The 18,731-nt window shown below is 37.2% G+C and overlaps 1 protein-coding gene across 1 annotated transcript in view; it reads right to left on the bottom strand.

Moving 5' to 3' along the window:
• Positions 1 to 18,731, bottom strand: part of OTOGL (otogelin like) — a 140,583-nt gene that overhangs the window by 46,756 nt on the left and 75,096 nt on the right. Inside the window, 5 exon segments of the mRNA XM_047066966.1 lie at positions 650 to 928; positions 3,314 to 3,481; positions 15,288 to 15,314; positions 15,988 to 16,144; positions 17,256 to 17,372. Of these exon segments, the coding sequence (XP_046922922.1) occupies positions 650 to 928; positions 3,314 to 3,481; positions 15,288 to 15,314; positions 15,988 to 16,144; positions 17,256 to 17,372 (748 nt within the window).

Genomic DNA, 18,731 nt, shown 5'->3' with positions numbered 1-18,731 from the left:
ATGAAACAGTTTGTTTGGGATAGACAAAGCATATGTCAAGCTCCTAGGTTTTGAAAACAAATCATGACTTTTAAACATCAGATGAGTCAGTGAAGATTCCTCTCTGCAATTCAGAAAATTCAACGGCTACAAATAGCTATAAAACTGTAAGGATTTCTAGAAATAAAATCAGGCTTCCACTGAACAAGAGAAATCTTCCAGAGGTCAGTGGAACCAGATACCCTATTATTCAAAAGACAGAGATAAACATTCCATCTTTATCATTAAGAATCAGGTTATTGAGAAGTTGCCTTCTAGGAAACTGGAGGTAAACCCAAGAGATACAAGTAAGCTCTATTTCCAAAGTTCAGATAGCACTGAAAGTAGTAATTGGAGCCATAATTAAAAGTAACATTATTTAAGGCTGTTGTAAGGGAGTTACCAATTAATTTATGTGGTATAATAACTCTATAAAGTAGGTGTTATTATTTTCTCCATTCTAATTTCATATAAACTGAAGGACAAAGAGGTTAAGAAACTTACCCAAAGTCATACAATTTGATCTACTTGTACTCCTTTAAGAATGACTTAAAAAATAAAATTTGATAAACATTTTGCCATAACGTAAACTATCTATGGACTCTCCTTTTGAAGATCTCAGGACCCATACCTTCTATGCTGAAGCTACTTGAATGTTTGAATTCTTCAGAATCATCATATTTTGATGCTTTGACACTAGAATCTGTAAGGACGATGAAAAAGCCTTTCTTGCTGTATAACTCAAAAGCACTGTAACCAGGAATCCAGAGCCCCTGATGGTGGAAAAATGTGGCTCTCCGATGAAAGGCCGAATTTGCCTGCCACAGTTCCAAACTAAGACTGTCATCATCGTGGACATAGAGAAAATAGTTTGGCCTCTCAGCAGATTCAAAGGAAACAAGTGCCAATGCTGTAAAACATAGAACAGTGCGTTTGACACCTCACTGGGTTCTCTGAAGAGAGCAGATCATCAACATGAGCATTATAAAATGTATTTATCAACGGGACAAAAGCAGAACTGCGTAACTGCCATATATAATTAATACCAGTCTCAAAGATTTCAGAAATGAATTATAAGATCTCTAAAAGGAAAATTAGTATCTTAGAGTAATGAATAACAGTGACAGCTCAAAAAAAATCAGTCTTCAATGAGTTCTATTTTTTAAATAATTTCTCATGTCCTTGGTGGGGGGGACGACATATCAACTTAGGATCCCAGAATGCACAATTTCATACAAGTAATTCAGTGATTAATTGGACATGTATTTGTATTTGCAAGCTTTAACATTTTCAAATGCACAAAATCTATAAATGGCTAAATTGGATGACATAAAAGAAAAGGGAAACAGAACAATTTAGGCATGTCCCTGAATTTCAATATCACTGGGCTCTCAATGGGCAATGTTCTTGCAAGTGATTTTGCTGAATTAAGAAAAACTATTTGCTCAACATTATTGTCTATTTCCCAATAGATGATCAAATGGCTAACAAACAACTACAAAACACTCGAGAAATGTCATCCCTCTTTTGTTATATGCTTTAAAACTTTTCCTCATATTTGTAAAGTCCATGATATAAAAGGGTTTTTGTTTTGTTGTTGTTTTTAAAGTTTATTTATATTTTGAGAGAGAGAGAGAGAGAGAGAGAAAGTGGGGTAAGGGCAGAGAGAGAGAATCCCAAGCAAGCTTCTCACTGTCAGCAAGCAGCATGACACAGGTCTTGAAATCAGAACTGTGAGATCATGAACGAAGTCGAAATCAAGAGTCAGACATTTAACCAACTGAGCCACCCAGGTGCCCTGATATAAAAAGGTTTAAAATTGAGATTTTCAGGTTTAATTTCTTAGGCCTTCATTTTTTTAGGTTTTAATTTTTTAGTTTATGTCCATTAGGATTTTTCTATTAAAAACATTATTATAGGGGCGCCTGGGTGGCGCAGTCGGTTAAGCGTCCGACTTCAGCCAGGTCACGATCTCGCGGTCCGTGAGTTTGAGCCCCGCGTCAGGCTCTGGGCTGATGGCTCAGAGCCTGGAGCCTGTTTCCGATTCTGTGTCTCCCTCTCTCTCTGCCCCTCCCCCGTTCATGCTCTGTCTCTCTCTGTCCCAAAAATAAATAAAAACGTTGAAAAAAAAAATTTAAAAACATTATTATAATCATAAAATGAAGAGCTTTCTCAAGTCTAATAGGTGATTACAAAGGCATTGATTGTATCTTAAAACTTGTAAGTCCCTCTGCTGAGAACTGGGAAATGCAAAAAGGAATAAATGAACTCTGTATCAGAGGAAAAGTATATGACTAACATATAAATTGGAACTGCAGACTTTGATAGGTGTTTTCACAGATTAAAAAGACCTAAGGGAGTTCTTTTTACAAGAAAGAAGCAATTCATTCTAGCTAGAAAATCAGAAGATTTCTCAGAATAAATAAAAGTTAGGTTGGATTCATGTAACAAATATTTTCAAAGCTCATACAACACCTCGTGCATGATTCTACATAGGGCTAGTATAACTGATGTAGGCTGAGCATCACCAGATCAGAAAGGGACACTAACCACCAGTTGGAATGGGTGCCAAGTGGATATGACCAACAGTGATCTGCATATGCAAAACAGTAAATGTGGGACCAGGTACCAGGAGAGACAAGGCCATATAAGGGTAACAGGCTGTCTCAATGACCGTCTAGATTCTGATTTATTTTCATAGTATTTAATTTCTGTGATCAAATCAAAATTTCAAAAATTTCAATTCAAGTCTGTGATGGCTACTATGAAAATTTAAGTTGTGTTTTATGTAGGACCCAAAATTTAATTAAATAATTGCCATCCTAATACATATGTATGCCAACAGATAAACAAAGAGAAGATTTTATATACAAAAGAGATAGTTGGTTCATGTACAAGTGTCTTATTTTTTATATTTATTTACTTATTTTTGAGAGAGAGAGAGAGAGAGAGAGAGAGAGAGAGAGAGAATGAGCACATGAGCAGGGTAGTAGCAGAGAGAGGGATGGGCAGAGAGAATCCCAAGCAGGCTCCACTCCGTCAGTGCAGAGCCCAATGTAGGGCTCAATTTCCCAAACTGTGAGATCGTGACCTGAGCCAAAATCAAGAGTCAAACGCTTAACTGACTGAGGCACCCAGGTGCCTTACCAGTGTCTTATTTCATTTTACTTCCTTTAGGACATCTTAAAAAATGTCATAAACATATTAGATCCCAAATTATTATTTACTGCATGAATAAATGAAAAAATGTAAAGGGAAAATAAAATTCCTATTTTCAATTGGAAATCATACTTACATGATGCCTTCTCTTTAAAAAGGCCTGGAGTGATCATAAAATTAAAAAACAAGTTGCCATGAATACTACCCCTTCGCAAAGAGAAAATGCTTCTACTGGTCATATTGGCCCCCAGAACAAGGCCACTCTGTCCATAATTTGCCAGCATGTATGGTCCTTCTCCAAGCCCTAGTTCAATACAAATAAGAGAATTATAAATTGGTATAGGAGTTACACATTTTAAGCTGTCATTTCAGTGGAATAAATTTTAATAACAAAGAAATACTCCAAAAATATTGTGCATTTAAATATTTATCTTTAATAAAATAACTGAACTTTTTCAAAAATAATATAATGAATTAGAATATATACATATTTAGATTATGTAATTTAAAATATATACATACACATGAATGTGCACATGTATATGTATATGTAAAACAGTGCTCCTTAGAAGATTGGCTTCAGCCTTCTGGATCTCAGTTTTTCTCACCTATATATACGAAGAAGTTTCTCTAGGTAACTTTCCACTCTAATAGCCCATGATTCAAATCAATTCTCAATAAACACAAGCTTATCTCTATTGATGGCCTGGGATTTTGATAGTCTTTTAAAAATCAGCTCTCCCTAATAGGTTGCATTGCATGAAAACAGAATTCACAGACATGCTATACAGTGCTTTATTGTGTGGAGAATTACTGATTTTACCAGTGAGGCATATCTACGAAAAAGAAAATGGATGAAGCTCAACAAAGAAGTCAAAAGTCTTTTTATTTTTATGCTATTGTTTCTCATGCATGTTTCTCTTAAATGGTTACATATGAAGTAGAAAATATTTACTATAGTAAAAAACTTACTAGTGTAGAACCAAACTTGAAACTCAATTAAACTAATTTTTCTGCAAACCTTATCTTATGAAGAGACATATATATAAATAAGTTCACTGATATTAAAACAAAAATATGAGTTAGGTTTTGAGATGATAAGTTCAGTTTACCTTCAACTCAATCTCAATTTCATTTAAGGTTCTTAATATAATTGAAAGACTATGAAGTTTCTTCTGAATCATCAAAATTAAGTTATATAATTACCAGCTGTATACTTTACATAGGCATATGTATATTTTTTATGCTGTAGGTTATGCAAAATGTTAATATATATGTGGTGTTATCATAAAAGATCAATCTAGTCACTATTAGTGAATTTAACTTTCCTTCATTCCTCTAATGTTTATCTCAAGAAAAATTTTCTTCACCCAAGCCCACTCTTAAGATGGAGGGAAAAAAGAGATCTAAAGAAATCTGAGGGCTGGGCTTTTTCCTCTTTCAGGACTGAAGACAAAGTTTGAGGGGAGGGGAAAGATCATTAGATTAGAGGGTCAAAAGTCTCTGAAGCAAAAAGGAGAACAAAAGACAAACTTTCCATCATAAAAACCCAGAGAAGAAACAAGAGACTCGAGATAAGTTATCTTCTAGTGTTGACCCCTCTACTGACTGGAGACACATCACCACAGAGCAGGTAGGGACCGTTACAAGCCATAAGAAAAAGAATTTCATCAGGAATTTGAACATGTTGAGTAGAGTTGGAAACTTGAAGAAAGTTGCCCCCACTAAGATGGGACTGAGCAGATACAGTGGAGAATCTCTCTATGAATCCAGAGCAATGGACTCCTCACTGCTCTTACAAATACATACCATGCACAGTGTTTCTTTATGAGACCAAATCTACAATAACCAAAGAAAACAATATCATTTTTTAAGTTTACTTATTTTGAGAGAGAGAGAGAGAGAGAGAGAGAGAGAGAAAACACAAATGGGAGAGGAACAAAGAAAGAGAATCTCAAGCAGGCCCCACACTGTCAGCGCAGCGCCTGATCTGGGGCTCAAACTCATGAGCTGTGAGATCATGACCTGAGCTGAAATCCAGAGTCAGACACTTAACCTACTGAACCACCCAGGTGCCCCAAGAAAACTGTATCATTAGTCTCCACTGCCTGCTGGCTCATTTTCTAAGAGAGACAAGAACAACATAAACTTCCAAGATGCAAATGTATTTCAATTTATAAATATGTTGGTTTGTATAAATATGTAAATAATGTACAAATTAGTAGATAAGTATGTAAATTATAATGAGGTACACTTCAAAATAAAGAAGACATATAAAACTACAACTTGAGGGATTGAAGCACCTTCATGGATATTCAACATAATAGGAGAAAGGAAATAGACAACTAAACCAAATCTTCTTTCCCCCACAGCATAGGTCCCTGAAGAGACAATTGACATCTTAGAAATTCATTTGTATAGAAATCAAAAGCTTCTGAATTGTCTCCCAGTTGACTGATATCTTGGGTCTGGATATCATGTCTTCATGCATTTTCACTAGCAATTGAGACAAAATCATTGACTTTATCATTAATTTTCTTTGGAGAGAAGTATTCACCACCTACTAAAAGCAATCATTTTCTGCAGTGATTATTCAAACATAATATTTAGTATATCCTACTAATAAAATCACTCTGAACTTACAACTGTCATAACAATTGTTAGTGGAATATTGAAGTCCTTACTCACTGACAGCAATAACAACAATAAGCTTTTTATGTTTGCTTGTAAATGACCATAAAATGACCATGAAGATATTACATAAAGTCTTTGTGTTAAAGATTATTGAAATAATATCAACTATTAAATCTGAATTCTCCTACTTTTTTTATTTTCCTCTTAAAGAAACATAATTATTTATTCCTGCATTAGCTTGAAATATTAATAAGTATCTTGATAACACAGTGTCCAGTATATAGTAAATAAAGGAAGAAATACATCAGCTGTGAATATCCAAAGAAGAGTAGGTAGGTTTACAATACCTATAAAATTATTTGGGGTGAAACAAATTAAGAATAGTCATTTAAAACAATCTTTTCATGACGCCTATCAACAATCTCAATTCTATATTCCCCTCCAATCATCTATCTTCATCGCATTATTTTTACAAACTCTTGCTCTCCTTGGTGGGTTAATACTTTTTCCTATTACTGTGATCAGAGGAAACAGATTCCCCTATCACTCCACTGAGTCAATCAGTGTCTCATGGAGGCTAAATGCCCATGTTTACCCTCTGAATATTACCAATATAGTATTATAGATGACACCAGAAGAACTGGTTTGAAGAATTCTGTAACACATCAGAAAAAACCATCACGAGTAGGGCAGCAGACTTGTCGACAAAAAGCAAAATGTACCAAGTAGCAAAAGGTAGAAATTCAATATTCATAGAAAATTCTGCTTCAGGATCCAAAGGACAGCAGAAGGAATGCCAGAAAGTAAAAAGGCACAGATGGAGATTTTTACAGCAGAACTGTGGGAGGCAGGAATTCTTAAGTGAGGAAGTCACTGGAGCATTTTTTCAAACTGATGTCTGTGTACATTGTGTAGAGCCCATAACAGCGTGTGGTGACCTTTCTGAGATTGGGATGCATTAACCATACACTAGGCAGTGTAGCATGGAGGTCGAGCTCCTTGATTCTGAACTCAGATCGCTTACAAATTCCAGTTTACTACATTTTTAGCTCAGTGACTTTTGGCCAAGTTATTCAACCCCTCTGGTCCTCAGTTTCCTCCTCTGTAAAGTGTTAATAATACCTTACAGGCATATTCTGAAGCTTAAATTATATGATAAAGGTAAAGTAGTTAACACAATAAAAGCTATTGCTATTATTACTGTCATTAATATTAGGGAATCAGTCACATTTTAAGCATGACATCCAAAGGATTGATGTAGAATGTGTGTGTGTGCGTGTGTGTGTGCGTGTGTGTGTGTGTGTGTGTGTGTAAAATCCTCAACAGGAGATAATTTTGGTTTATATTTTCTTTAGCTATCACTGTCTTTTTTTAATGTTGGATTTTTATCGACATCAAACTTCCGTGAATGTAACAAAAACCATCAAAAACTAAAATGTCAATTTTCCTTTTAATCCATCATCTCTATTTCTCTAAAATTATCTGACATTCTTTGGGTATTTATAGCTGAAAGATTTCTCCCCAGCTCGGTAAGGCACCAAAAATGCCTTTGATTAGTTGCTTGGGGTTTTTGTAATGGCCCAGTTTTCCTACGACTATTTCTCTAATTGATCTCATCATGAGTCCAGAGTTTGTCCAGTCACTGACCCAATGAACACCTTCCTAGATCATTTTGCTTGTTTGAAGCAGGTTTAAGTGGGTATGCCTTCCTCATTAAAAAGGTTTGACAAAAAAGCAGGCTCCAAATCTGCCATCATCTGGCATCTTCACTGAGGCTATAACACTGTCTCTTCTTATATTTATGACTTACTTTTACATAGCACCTCCTCTTAGACTTCTCACTGCAAATTTGGATGCTTTGTGGGCTAGAAGAGATCCATTATTACTATTAAATCAATAAATTATCATTTTGATAATACATAGTTATTTTTGCCTACCATGATGACTAAATAAATTCTTTATATTTTTATCATCCACACTTAGAGTTTGTTTCTTTATTTCTTTCTATTTTAAATGTTTATTTTTATTTTTGAGAGAGAGCACGTGTGCAAGCAGGGGAGGGGCAGAGAGAGAAGGAGACACAGAATCCAAAGCAGGCTCCACACTCTGAACTGTCAGCACAGAGCCCGACGGTGGGCTCAAAATCACAAACTGCAAGATCATGACCTGAGCCATACTTGGATACTTAACTGACTGAGCCACCCAGGTGCCCCTGTTTCCTGTTTCTTTTATTTCTATAACATAATGTTTGAATAATGTTTATATTTATACTTAATGGTAAAATAATGGTATATGTCTTTCATCCTTTTTGCCTAAAAAATTGGCTAACTTTACTACTTCATTCATTCATGTCATACAAAAACCATTTATTGAAGGCCTCCTAAATGCTGAGAATTTAGTTACATGCTCTTTTTATTTTACAGGGAATAAATTTTAATGCAAATACATAGAAATTTAGATAAATTTTAGAAACTAAAGGCTTTTATTGAGTTATATATCATGAACTATTATTCTCAGACATGTTGTTCAAAAACTTTTAGTCTGAAAAGACATTCCATAGAATATTATACTAATTGTCTTTATTTAAATGTCACATACTGGGGCGCCTGGGTGGCGCAGTCGGTTAAGCGTCCGACTTCAGCCAGGTCACGATCTCGCGGTCTGTGTGTTCGAGCCCCGCGTCGGGCTCTGGGCTGATGGCTCAGAGCCTGGAGCCTGTTTCCGATTCTGTGTCTCCCTCTCTCTCTGCCCCTCCCCCGTTCATGCTCTGTCTCTCTCTGTCCCAAAAATAAATAAACGTTGAAAAAAAAAAATTAAATGTCACATACTGAGCAAGCAGCAAACATGCTGGAGAAGTAGGGGGATCCGTACTTCCCAGCATCTCTCAAACAAAGAAGCGCTTTGGAAGTCCTTTGAAGCCAAAGAACTTTGTACCCCAAGAATCTGGGAGGAAAAGAGACTGAGTCTACCAGGGAGAAACTGGGACAACTGATGGACCATACGTGGATGATTGCGAACTGGGGGAGATAAAATGGGCCACATAGGCACAGAGGGGAGGATCCCCTTCTGCGGAGAGAGGAATGGAGGAGAGAGCAGCTGGGGAAGCATAGGAGTATTATCTGGACAAGAGAAAAACCTCCAACTGGGACAAAGAGGGATCCCATCTCTAACTGCAGGGCTTTCTTTGGACTGGGGCTGGCTGCCCTGTTCTCACACCTGGGGAGTGGGAGCCACCTCTGGGTTCAGTGGTAGGTCAGGGGCGCAGTCTGCAGCAGGAGAAACTGGTCCCCTCCCCCGAAGTGCTGTAGCACAGGACATAACGAGCCAGGACCACACATCGGGCAGCATGGAGAGGTGCTTCCCCAGTACCAGGGCGCACAGAGCGGGAGTTTAATTCCCAGCCAAGTGCCAGGGCACAGGAGTCTTGTCTGAGCCCGTGGCACAGTGAGGATGGCTTCAAAGGAGTGATCTGGGACACCAGGTTGTGAAGAAGGGACTGGGGGGGGGGGTCGCCATTTTTCTCCCCACCACCACCACAAAGGAGGGGCTCATAGTAGAGGCGGGACCAGCCTACACCAAACCACGCCCCTCTGCTCCTGGTAACTGTGTGTCTACTGGAGCAGGATAGACGCTGTGGAACCAGACGGCCCCTCCTCCAGACCAGCACTGCTGCATTGTCTGGATTAATTCTAGGACGATTCTTGATATATAGATATATTCTCCCTTCCATTTCTCCTTCTTATCTCTTCCCTCCTCTAGGCTGGCTACTCTGGTTATTGGTTTGTTTAAACAGACATATTAATCCATTCTCTTGATACATGGTCTACACGTTCTTCTTTACTTTCCTTTCTCTCTCTCTCTTTCTGGAATAATCAAGCCATATAGCTTAGCTGTCTGGGTAACTGTATCTTTTGTTTCTTTTTCCCCTGACTCCTTCCTTATTTTCCTTTCTCTCTCTCTGGATGAAGTCTTTTAGTCTCTCTGCCTAATCAATGCTTATTTTTTCTCCCCCCACCCCCTGTCATTTCTCTCTTTGTATGTGCTCTTTCACTGGCACCGCCTCCACCCTGTCCTTTACTTGTAGCTGGTGTTTCTGTTTTTTTGCTTTTGAATTGTTTTACTTTTTACTTTTTTAGTTTTCGTTTGTTTTATTTGTGTGTTTTTGTTTCCTGTTTGTCTGTTTGTTTTCCTTTCCAAGGCTACTTCAGGGAACAAATCAAAGCACACCTGGTGGAGGGTCCAAAACATCACTACGAGTAGGGAAATAAAATAACCAAAGTCACAACAACAGAGACCAAGTAAACACTCTCCAAAAAACACCTCCTGAAGGGCCAGGCCCTGAAAAGTGTATGACCCCCGTTTAATTTAGCAGTGCTCGCAGGTGCAGAGCACATAACAAGATTTTAAAACTTATAAGGAACAGAAAACTAGCCAAAATGAGGAAATGGAAGAATTCTCCTCAAAAGAATTCCAGGAAGAAGTGACAGCTAAAGAATTGATCAAAACAGATGTAAGCAACATAACTGAACAAGAACTTAGAATAATAGTCATAAAATTAATTGCTGGGCTCGAAAAAAGCATAGAAGACACAGAGAATCTATTGCTGCAGAGATCAAGTGACTAAAAAATAGTCATGATGAATTAAAAAATGCTATAAATGAGGTGCAAAATAAAATGGAGACAGCCACAGCGTGGATTGAAGGTACAGAGGGGAGAACAGGTGAATTAGAAGATAAAATTATGGAAAAAGAGGAAGCTGAGAAAAAGAGAGATAAAAAAAATCCATGATCAGGAGGGAAGAATTAGAGAACTAAGTGATTTGACCAAACAGAACATTCTCCATATCACAGGAATTCCAGAAGAAGAAGAAGAGAGAAAGGGGCTTAAAGTGTACTTGAACAAATCATAGCTGAGAACTTGCCCAATATGGGGAAGCAAACAGATGTTGAAATCCCAGAGGCACAGAGAACTCCCTTCAGATATAACTTTAATCGATCTTCTGCACAACATATCATAGTGAAACTGGCAAAATACAAGGATAAAGAGAGAATTCTGAAAGCAGCTAGGGATAAACGGGCCTTAACATGCAAAAGTAGATACATAAGGGTAGTAGCAGACCTATCTACTGAAACTTGGCAGGCCAGAAAGGAATGGCAGGAAATCTTCAATGTGATGAACAGAAAAAATATGCAGCCAAGAACTCTTTATCCAGCAAGTGTGTCATTCAGAATAGAAGGAGAGATAAAGGTTTTCCCAAACAAACAAAAACTGAAGGAATTCATCACCACTAAACCAGCCCTACAAGAGATCCTAAGGGGGACTCTGTGAATGAAATGTTGCAAGGACCACAAAGTACCAGAGATGCCACTACAAGCATGAAACCTACAGATACCACAATGACTCTAAACCCATATCTTTCAATAATAACACTGAATGTAAATGGACTAAATGCTACAATCAAAATACATAGGGTATCATAATGGATAAAAAAAAAAAAAACAAGACTCATCTATTTGCTGTCTACAAGATACTCATTTAGACCTAAGGACACCTTCAGATGGAAAGTGAGAGGATGGAGAACCATCTATCATGCCACTGGAAGTTAAAAGAAAGCGTAGCCATACTTATATCAGACAAACTGGACTTTAAACTAAAGGCTGTAACAAGAGATGAAGAAGGACATTATATAATAATTACAGGGTCTATCCATCAGGAAGAGCTAACAATAATAAATGTCTATGCAGCGAATTCAGAAGTACCCAAATATATAAAACAATTAATCACAAACATAAGCAATCTTATTGATAAGAATGTGGTGATAGCAGGGGACTTTAATACTCCACTTACAACAATGGACAGAATCAGTAAAGGAACAAGAGCCCTGAATGATACATTGGACCAGATGGACTTGACAGATATATTTAGAACTCTACATCCCAAAGCAGCAGAATATACCTTCTTCTCAAGTCCACATGGAATATTCTCCAAGATAGATCACATACTGGGTCACACAACAGCCCTTAATAAATATAAAAGAATGGAGATCACACCATGCACACTTTCAGATCACAATGCTATGAAACTTGAAATCAACACAGGAAAAAGTCTGGAAAACCTCCAAAAGCATGTTCCTTAACATCCTTCTAAAGAACAAATGCATAAACCAGGCAATTAGAAAAGAAATTTAAAAATATATGGAAACAAATGAAAATGAAAATACAACAATCCAAACCTTTTGTGTTGCAGCAAAGGCAGTCCTAAGAGGAAAATACATTGCAATTCAGGCCTATATCAAGAAACAAGAAAAATCCCAAATACAAAATCTAACAGCACACCTAAAGGAACTAGAAGCAGAACAGCAAAGACACCCCAAACCCAGCAGAAGAGAAATAATAAAGATCAGAGAAGAAATAAACAATATAGAATCCAGAAAAAAAAAAAAACAGTAGAGCAGATCAATGAAACCAAAAGTTTGTTTTCTTAAAAAAATAAACAAAATTGATAAACTTATAGCCAGGCTTCTCAAAAAGAAAAGAGAGAGGACCAAATAGATAAACATCATGCATGAAAATGGATTTATTACAACCAATCCCTCAGAAATACAAGCAACTATCAGGGAATACTAGGAAAAATTATATGCTAACAAACTGGACAACATGGAAGAAATGGACAAATTCCTAAATACCTACACACTACCAAAACTCAAACGGGAAGAAATAGAAAATTTGAACAGACCCATAACTAGCGAAGAAATTGAATCAGTTATCAAAAATCTCCCAACAAATAAGAGTCCTTGACCAGATGGCTTCCCTGGGGAATTCTACCAGACATTTAAAGCAGAGTTAATACCCATCCTTCTCAAGTTGTTCCAAAAAATACAATTGGAAGGAAAACTTCCAGACTCATTCTATGAAGCCAGCATTACTTTGATTCCCAAACCGGACAGAGATCCAGCAAAAAAAGACAACTACAGGCCAATATCCCTGATGAATATGGATGCAAAAATTCTCAACAAGATACTAGCAAATCTAATTCAACAGCACATAAAAAAAATTATTCACCATGATCAAGTAGGATTCATTCCTGGGCCACAGGGCTGGTTCAATATTCACAAATCAATCAACGTGATACATCACATTAATAAAAGAAAAGATAAGAATCATATGATCCTGTCAATAGATGCAGAAAAAGCATTTGACAAAATACAGCATCCTTTCTTAATAAAAATCCTCGAGAAAGCCGGGATAGAAGGAAAATACATAAACATCATAAAAGCCATTTATGAAAAGCCCACAGCTAATCTCATCCTCAATGGGGAAAAACTGAGAGCTTTCCCCCTGAGATCAGGAACATGACAGGGATGTCCACTGTCACCACTGTTGTTTAACATAGTTTTGGAATTTCTAGCATCAGCAATCAGACAACAAAATGAAATAAAAGGCATCAAAATTAGCAAAGATGAAGTCAAACTTTCACTTTTTGCAGATGACATGATACGCTACATGGAAAACCCAACAGATTCCACCAAAAGTCTGCTAGAACTGATACATGAATTCAGCAAAGTTGCAGGATACAAAATCAATGTACAGAAATTGGTTGCATTTTTATACACCAATAATGAAGTAACAGAAAGAGAAATAAAGAAAGTGATCCCATTCATTGCACCAAGAACCATAAAATACCTAGGAATAACCAAAAATGTAAAAGATCTGTATGCTGAAAACTGTAGAAAGCTTATGAAGGAAATTGAAGTAGACACAAACAAATGGAAAAACATTCCATTCTCATGGGTTGGAAGAATAAACATTGTTAAAATGTCAATACTACCCAAAGCAATCTGCACACTCAATGCAATCCCAATCAAGATTGCATCAGCATTCTTCTCAAAGGTAAAACAAACAATCCTAAAATTTGTATGGAACCACAAAAGACACCAAACAGCCAAAGTAATATTGAAGAAGAAAACCAAAGTGGTGGGCATCACAATCCCAGACTTTAGCCTCTGCTATAAAGCTGTAATCACCAAGAAAGTATGGTATTGGCACAAAAACAGATATATGGACCAATGCAATAGAATAGAGACCCCAGATTTGGACCAGAATATATGGCCAGCTAATCTTTGACAAAGCAGGAATATCCAAAGGAAAAAAAAGACAGTCTCTTTAACAAATGGGGCTGGGAGAACTGGACAGCAACATGCAGAAGAATGAAACTAGACCACTTTCTTACACCATACACAATAAACTCAAAATGGATGAAGGACCTGAATGTGAGACAGGAAACCATCAAAACTCTAGAGGAGAAAAGCAGGAAAAAACCTCTCTGACCTCAGCCGCAGCAATTTCTTACTTGACACATCTCCAAAGGCAAGGGAATTAAAAGCAAAAATGAACCTCATCAAGATAAAAAGCTTCTGTACTGCAAAGGAAACAATCAACAAAACTAAAAGGCAACCAACAGAATGGGAAAAGATATTTGCAAATGACATATCAGACAAAGGGCTAATATCCAAAATCTATAAAGAACTCACCAAACTCCACACCCGAAAAACAAATAGTCCAGTTAAGAAATGGGCAGAAGACATGAATAGATACTTTTCCAAAGAATACATCCAGATGGCCAACAGACACATGAAGAAATGCTCAATGTCACTCATGATCAGGGAAATACAAATCAAAACCACACTGAGATATCACCTCACGCCGGTCAGAGTGGCTAAAATGAACAAATCAGGAGACTATAGATGCTGGCAAGGATGTGGAAAAATGGGAACCCTCTTGCACTGTTGGTGGGAATGCAAACTGGTGCAGCCACTCTGGAAAACAGTGTGGAGGTTCCTCAAAAAATTAAAAATAGAACTACCCTATGACCCAGCAATAGCACTGCTAGGAATTTGTCCAAGGTATACAGGAGTGCTGATGCATAGGGGCACGTGTACCCCAATGTTTATAGCAGCACTTTCAACAATAGCCAAATTATGGAAAGAGCCTAAATGTTCATGAACTGACGAATGGATAAATAACATGTGGTTTATATATATAATAGAATACTACTTAGCAGTGAGAAGGAGTGAAATCTGGCCACTTGCATCAATGTGGATGGAACTGGAGGGTATTATGCTAAGAGAAATAAGTCAGGCAGAGAAAGACAGATACCATATGTTTTCACTCATATGTGGATCTTGAGAAACTTAACAGAAGACCATGGGGGAGGGGAAGGGGAAAAAACAAGTTACAGAGAGGGAGGGAGGCAAACTATAAGAGACTCTTAAGTACTGAGAACAAACTGAGGGTTGACGGGGGGGGGGGGGGGGATGAGGGAGAGGGGAAAGTGGGTGATGGGCATTGAGGAGGACACTTGCTGGGATGAGCACTGGGTGTTGTATGGAAACCAATTTGACAATAAATTATATTTTTTTTAAAAAGGGAGAATAGCAAACAGAAAAAAAAATAAATCAATAAATAAATATCACATACCTTCATTGTAATATTCACAGTCAAGTGCTAAAACATAAAAGAATAAATATTAAACTGTATAAGAATCTGACCACTTATCTGAATGCATGCAAAATATGGTTATATGTTTATCAGTGACCAATTGAAAGAACACAGAAGGATATCATTATTTGGGAACTTCCTCTAAGCAAAGAGAATTCTTTAAGAGTGATGTGTTGTCATTAATCAGATTTTATAAGTTATTTTATAGGTAGGCAAATATATCTGCCTATTTAGAAATGTCAACTGAAAGTGTTAAAATCTTAAGCATTCTTTCGATGACTTAACCATCTACACAAGTAAATCAAAAGTTTAAAAATGTGAATCTGAAAGCAAATTCAAATGCCTTTAAAAAAATACATTTCTGATAATCAGAAAGTGAAATTTCACAGCCATAAGGGGAATGCAGTCATAAACGATTTGAGGATGGTGTATAATTTATAGTTCAAACGTTAAAGTGACAATAGTCAGACACAGAAGGGAAAATTTGACCTCAATTTTTATTTTTATAAATCCTTTATAGATATACTACAGTTTATCTGCACTGTCAAAGGAATATAAAACTTAGTTGTCTTAAAGAAATCCTATTTCTATGCATTCCATGGTATTTGTTCGATGATAAGATGGTTAATCTCTTTATGAGATTCTCACCTGATGCTGATGTTCTAAGTAGGGTACTCACAACAAACAGTGGATGACCTCCAGTGAACAGATACCCCTTCCTGACAACATTTGTATGCATATGCTGCTACGCTTGTGCATAAACATTCACAGTCCCCACCGAGATTACAGTTACACGTGTCTTCATGGCAATTTTTGGCAAAAGAAGTGACATCAATCTGAAAATGGAATGGAAAATGAGTTAATTTCAATAAGTACTGACAATAACTGATTAAAATTCAACCTTCTGAAAGAAAACTAACTGGTCGGTTCAAAATTTGGCATTATCAGCCTAATACTGCCACCTAGAGTTCTCAATATCTCAAAACTTTTTGTGGACCAAAGGAGAAAGGAATTTATTAGGCAAATGTAGGATCAAAAAACTAGCAAAACAGGTAATAGGGTTAACAAAAAAATAGAATTTCAGCACCTGCAATATAGTAACATTTTGATATTTTGTAGAAGCTTGCTGTTTCATTATTGGCATGTTCTCATAGTATTAAAAGAATGTTCTATTACCAATTGCACTTTTACTGATTTTTATGAATACTTTATTTTTTAAACTTTATTGGGGTCTAAAATTATTATGTTGGGAAGGCATTTAGAAATTTAAATTTCTGGGGTGGCTGAGTCAGTTAAGCATCTGACTCTTGATCTCAGCTCAGGTCATGGTCTCACAGTTCGTGAGTTCGAGCCCCACATTGGCTGTCCACTGATGGCATGGAGACTGCCTGGGATTCTGTCTCTTCTTCTCTCTGCTTGTGTGTGCATACACATGCATGCACACGCTCGCTCTCTCGCTTTCTCAAAATAAATAAACTTAAAAAAAAAAGAAATTTAAATTTCTGAATAAATCACACTCCATCTTGGTATGCTTTTAAGACCATTTTAAAATGTGCCACCACTAATACTTTTAAACAATACATTGGATTGAGGAGAAGAACACCCATGAAATGAAGCAATGCGCTGAAGAAAAACATTTGTGGCTTTGATGTATCATTTCTGACTTTGAGGGTATATGTCAAAATGTTCTGTAAACTAGAATAGAGTGCTACAAATATTACGTATAAATGTATGCTGTTACATAAGACGGATTGAGAAGGAAAGTAAGTCAACTGGATGCATCTCTTCTACAGAAAAACAAACTACCAAATCTGTCTTCTTAACAATGGTTAGGTAGTACACCTGAAGAGCCAATAGTTAGCTAACTTGCTTGTCCCATTCATCTCAAATAGCATAGATATGGCAGTACCCGTTTAAATGTGAAAGTTTAGTAAAGTATTCAGTTACCACATTGCGACACGGAGCAAAAACATCGCTGTACAAAATGGAGCATTCTTTCTTGGCATAAGGAAATTTGTTTTGATGTGCCTCACAGGGTTTAAATAACTCACTTGGGGTTTCACACTGTTGAAGAAAAAAAAAAGGGAGAAGAGAAAGTTTCCCAGGGGGGACTTCTGAAGCCGAAACCAGAGTAAACCATTCTGACTCCATCCACTACAATCATATCTACTGTATTCTCATTCTTTTAGACAGGTTTACCTAAAGCATCTGTAGTCAGCCAACTCAATGTTAATAGTGTATATATTTTTTTTAAAACAACTAAGCATACTGTTAAAATTATGGCGATATTAGAGAGAGAGTAAACAGTTTTTGAATGTGTTTCAAATGTGGTCATTAAAAAACTGCGTGAGCAAATGATTCTCTTTCTTTTTCCAGTTTCAGCTCTTTCATTTCTGTCACAGCCGTTCTCTGAGAAGTTGTATAGGCACAAGTGTCTACAGGCTCACCTCCCACATACTCAGAAATGTGGTCTCTGCCTCTTCTAATCCACCTCCCTGAAATCACCTTGGAAATGTCATCAATTGTCTCTTCATGAGAGTTGCCTAAATATAAAGGCCATGTTTTGGTGTTCATCTCACTTAACCTTTTGCTACCTCTGAATCTGTATATTACTTCACCCTTTTTAAACATTTCTCCTCATTTGTTTCTTGTGACACCATTTTCTTCTGGGTTTTCCTCCTAATCCATTGGCTGCTACCCCCCATTCTTCTACGCCTTCCGTCTATACAAAGCTTGATCCTCAAACCTGGTTTTCCCCACTCTATACACTTCTCATGGCTTCAACAACCTGTATACTCTAGTAAGTGCTAAATCTGTATTTCCACCCAAATCTCTTTCTTGAATCTCAAAACTGGAAATCTCCACATAAATTTCTCTATTGCTTCTCTTTAGTGCATCCTAACCTATACTTACCTTTGCACCTCTGTCCTGTACCCACTGTTCTCCACCATCTACTCTCCTCAGTGAAGAGTGCCAGCATCCACCCAGTAAGCCAGCAAGATAGGAGACTTCCTTGAATCCTCCGGATTCATCATTCCTAAATACAATCTTTCAGCAGATGCTAATGATTTTAATCTTTAATGCCTCATAGGTTTGTGTCGTTTTCTAAATCTTCTCTGACTTAACACAACTAGCTGGATTAAAGAACCTCCCAACTAGTTTTAGGTAGATCCTAGGACTATGTTTCCACTCTATACTCTGCATCCTAGCCATTGCCTACTTCAGACCCTCCGGAACTGCCATATACAACCTCTTGAAATCCGATTAGGCGCCAGTGTTCCTGACACCTTTTAACCAGCTGCTTTCTCCTTTCCTGCTATGCTGTTACCCATCACCTTCACTTTTGTAGCTACCGTAAGGCTTGCAGGATTCAGCCCAATGACACCTTCTTCAGGAACTTTCCTTTGACCATAATGAAGTCCA

This window comes from Lynx rufus, unplaced genomic scaffold (assembly GCF_022079265.1).
Source record: "Lynx rufus isolate CCGP_SWC_20201006 ecotype Redwood Valley unplaced genomic scaffold, mLynRuf1.p SCAF_7, whole genome shotgun sequence".
In the NCBI taxonomy this organism is placed as follows: domain Eukaryota; kingdom Metazoa; phylum Chordata; class Mammalia; order Carnivora; family Felidae; genus Lynx; species Lynx rufus.
Note: the sequence above shows the minus strand (reverse complement) of the source record. Positions and strands in the feature narration are given on the sequence as shown.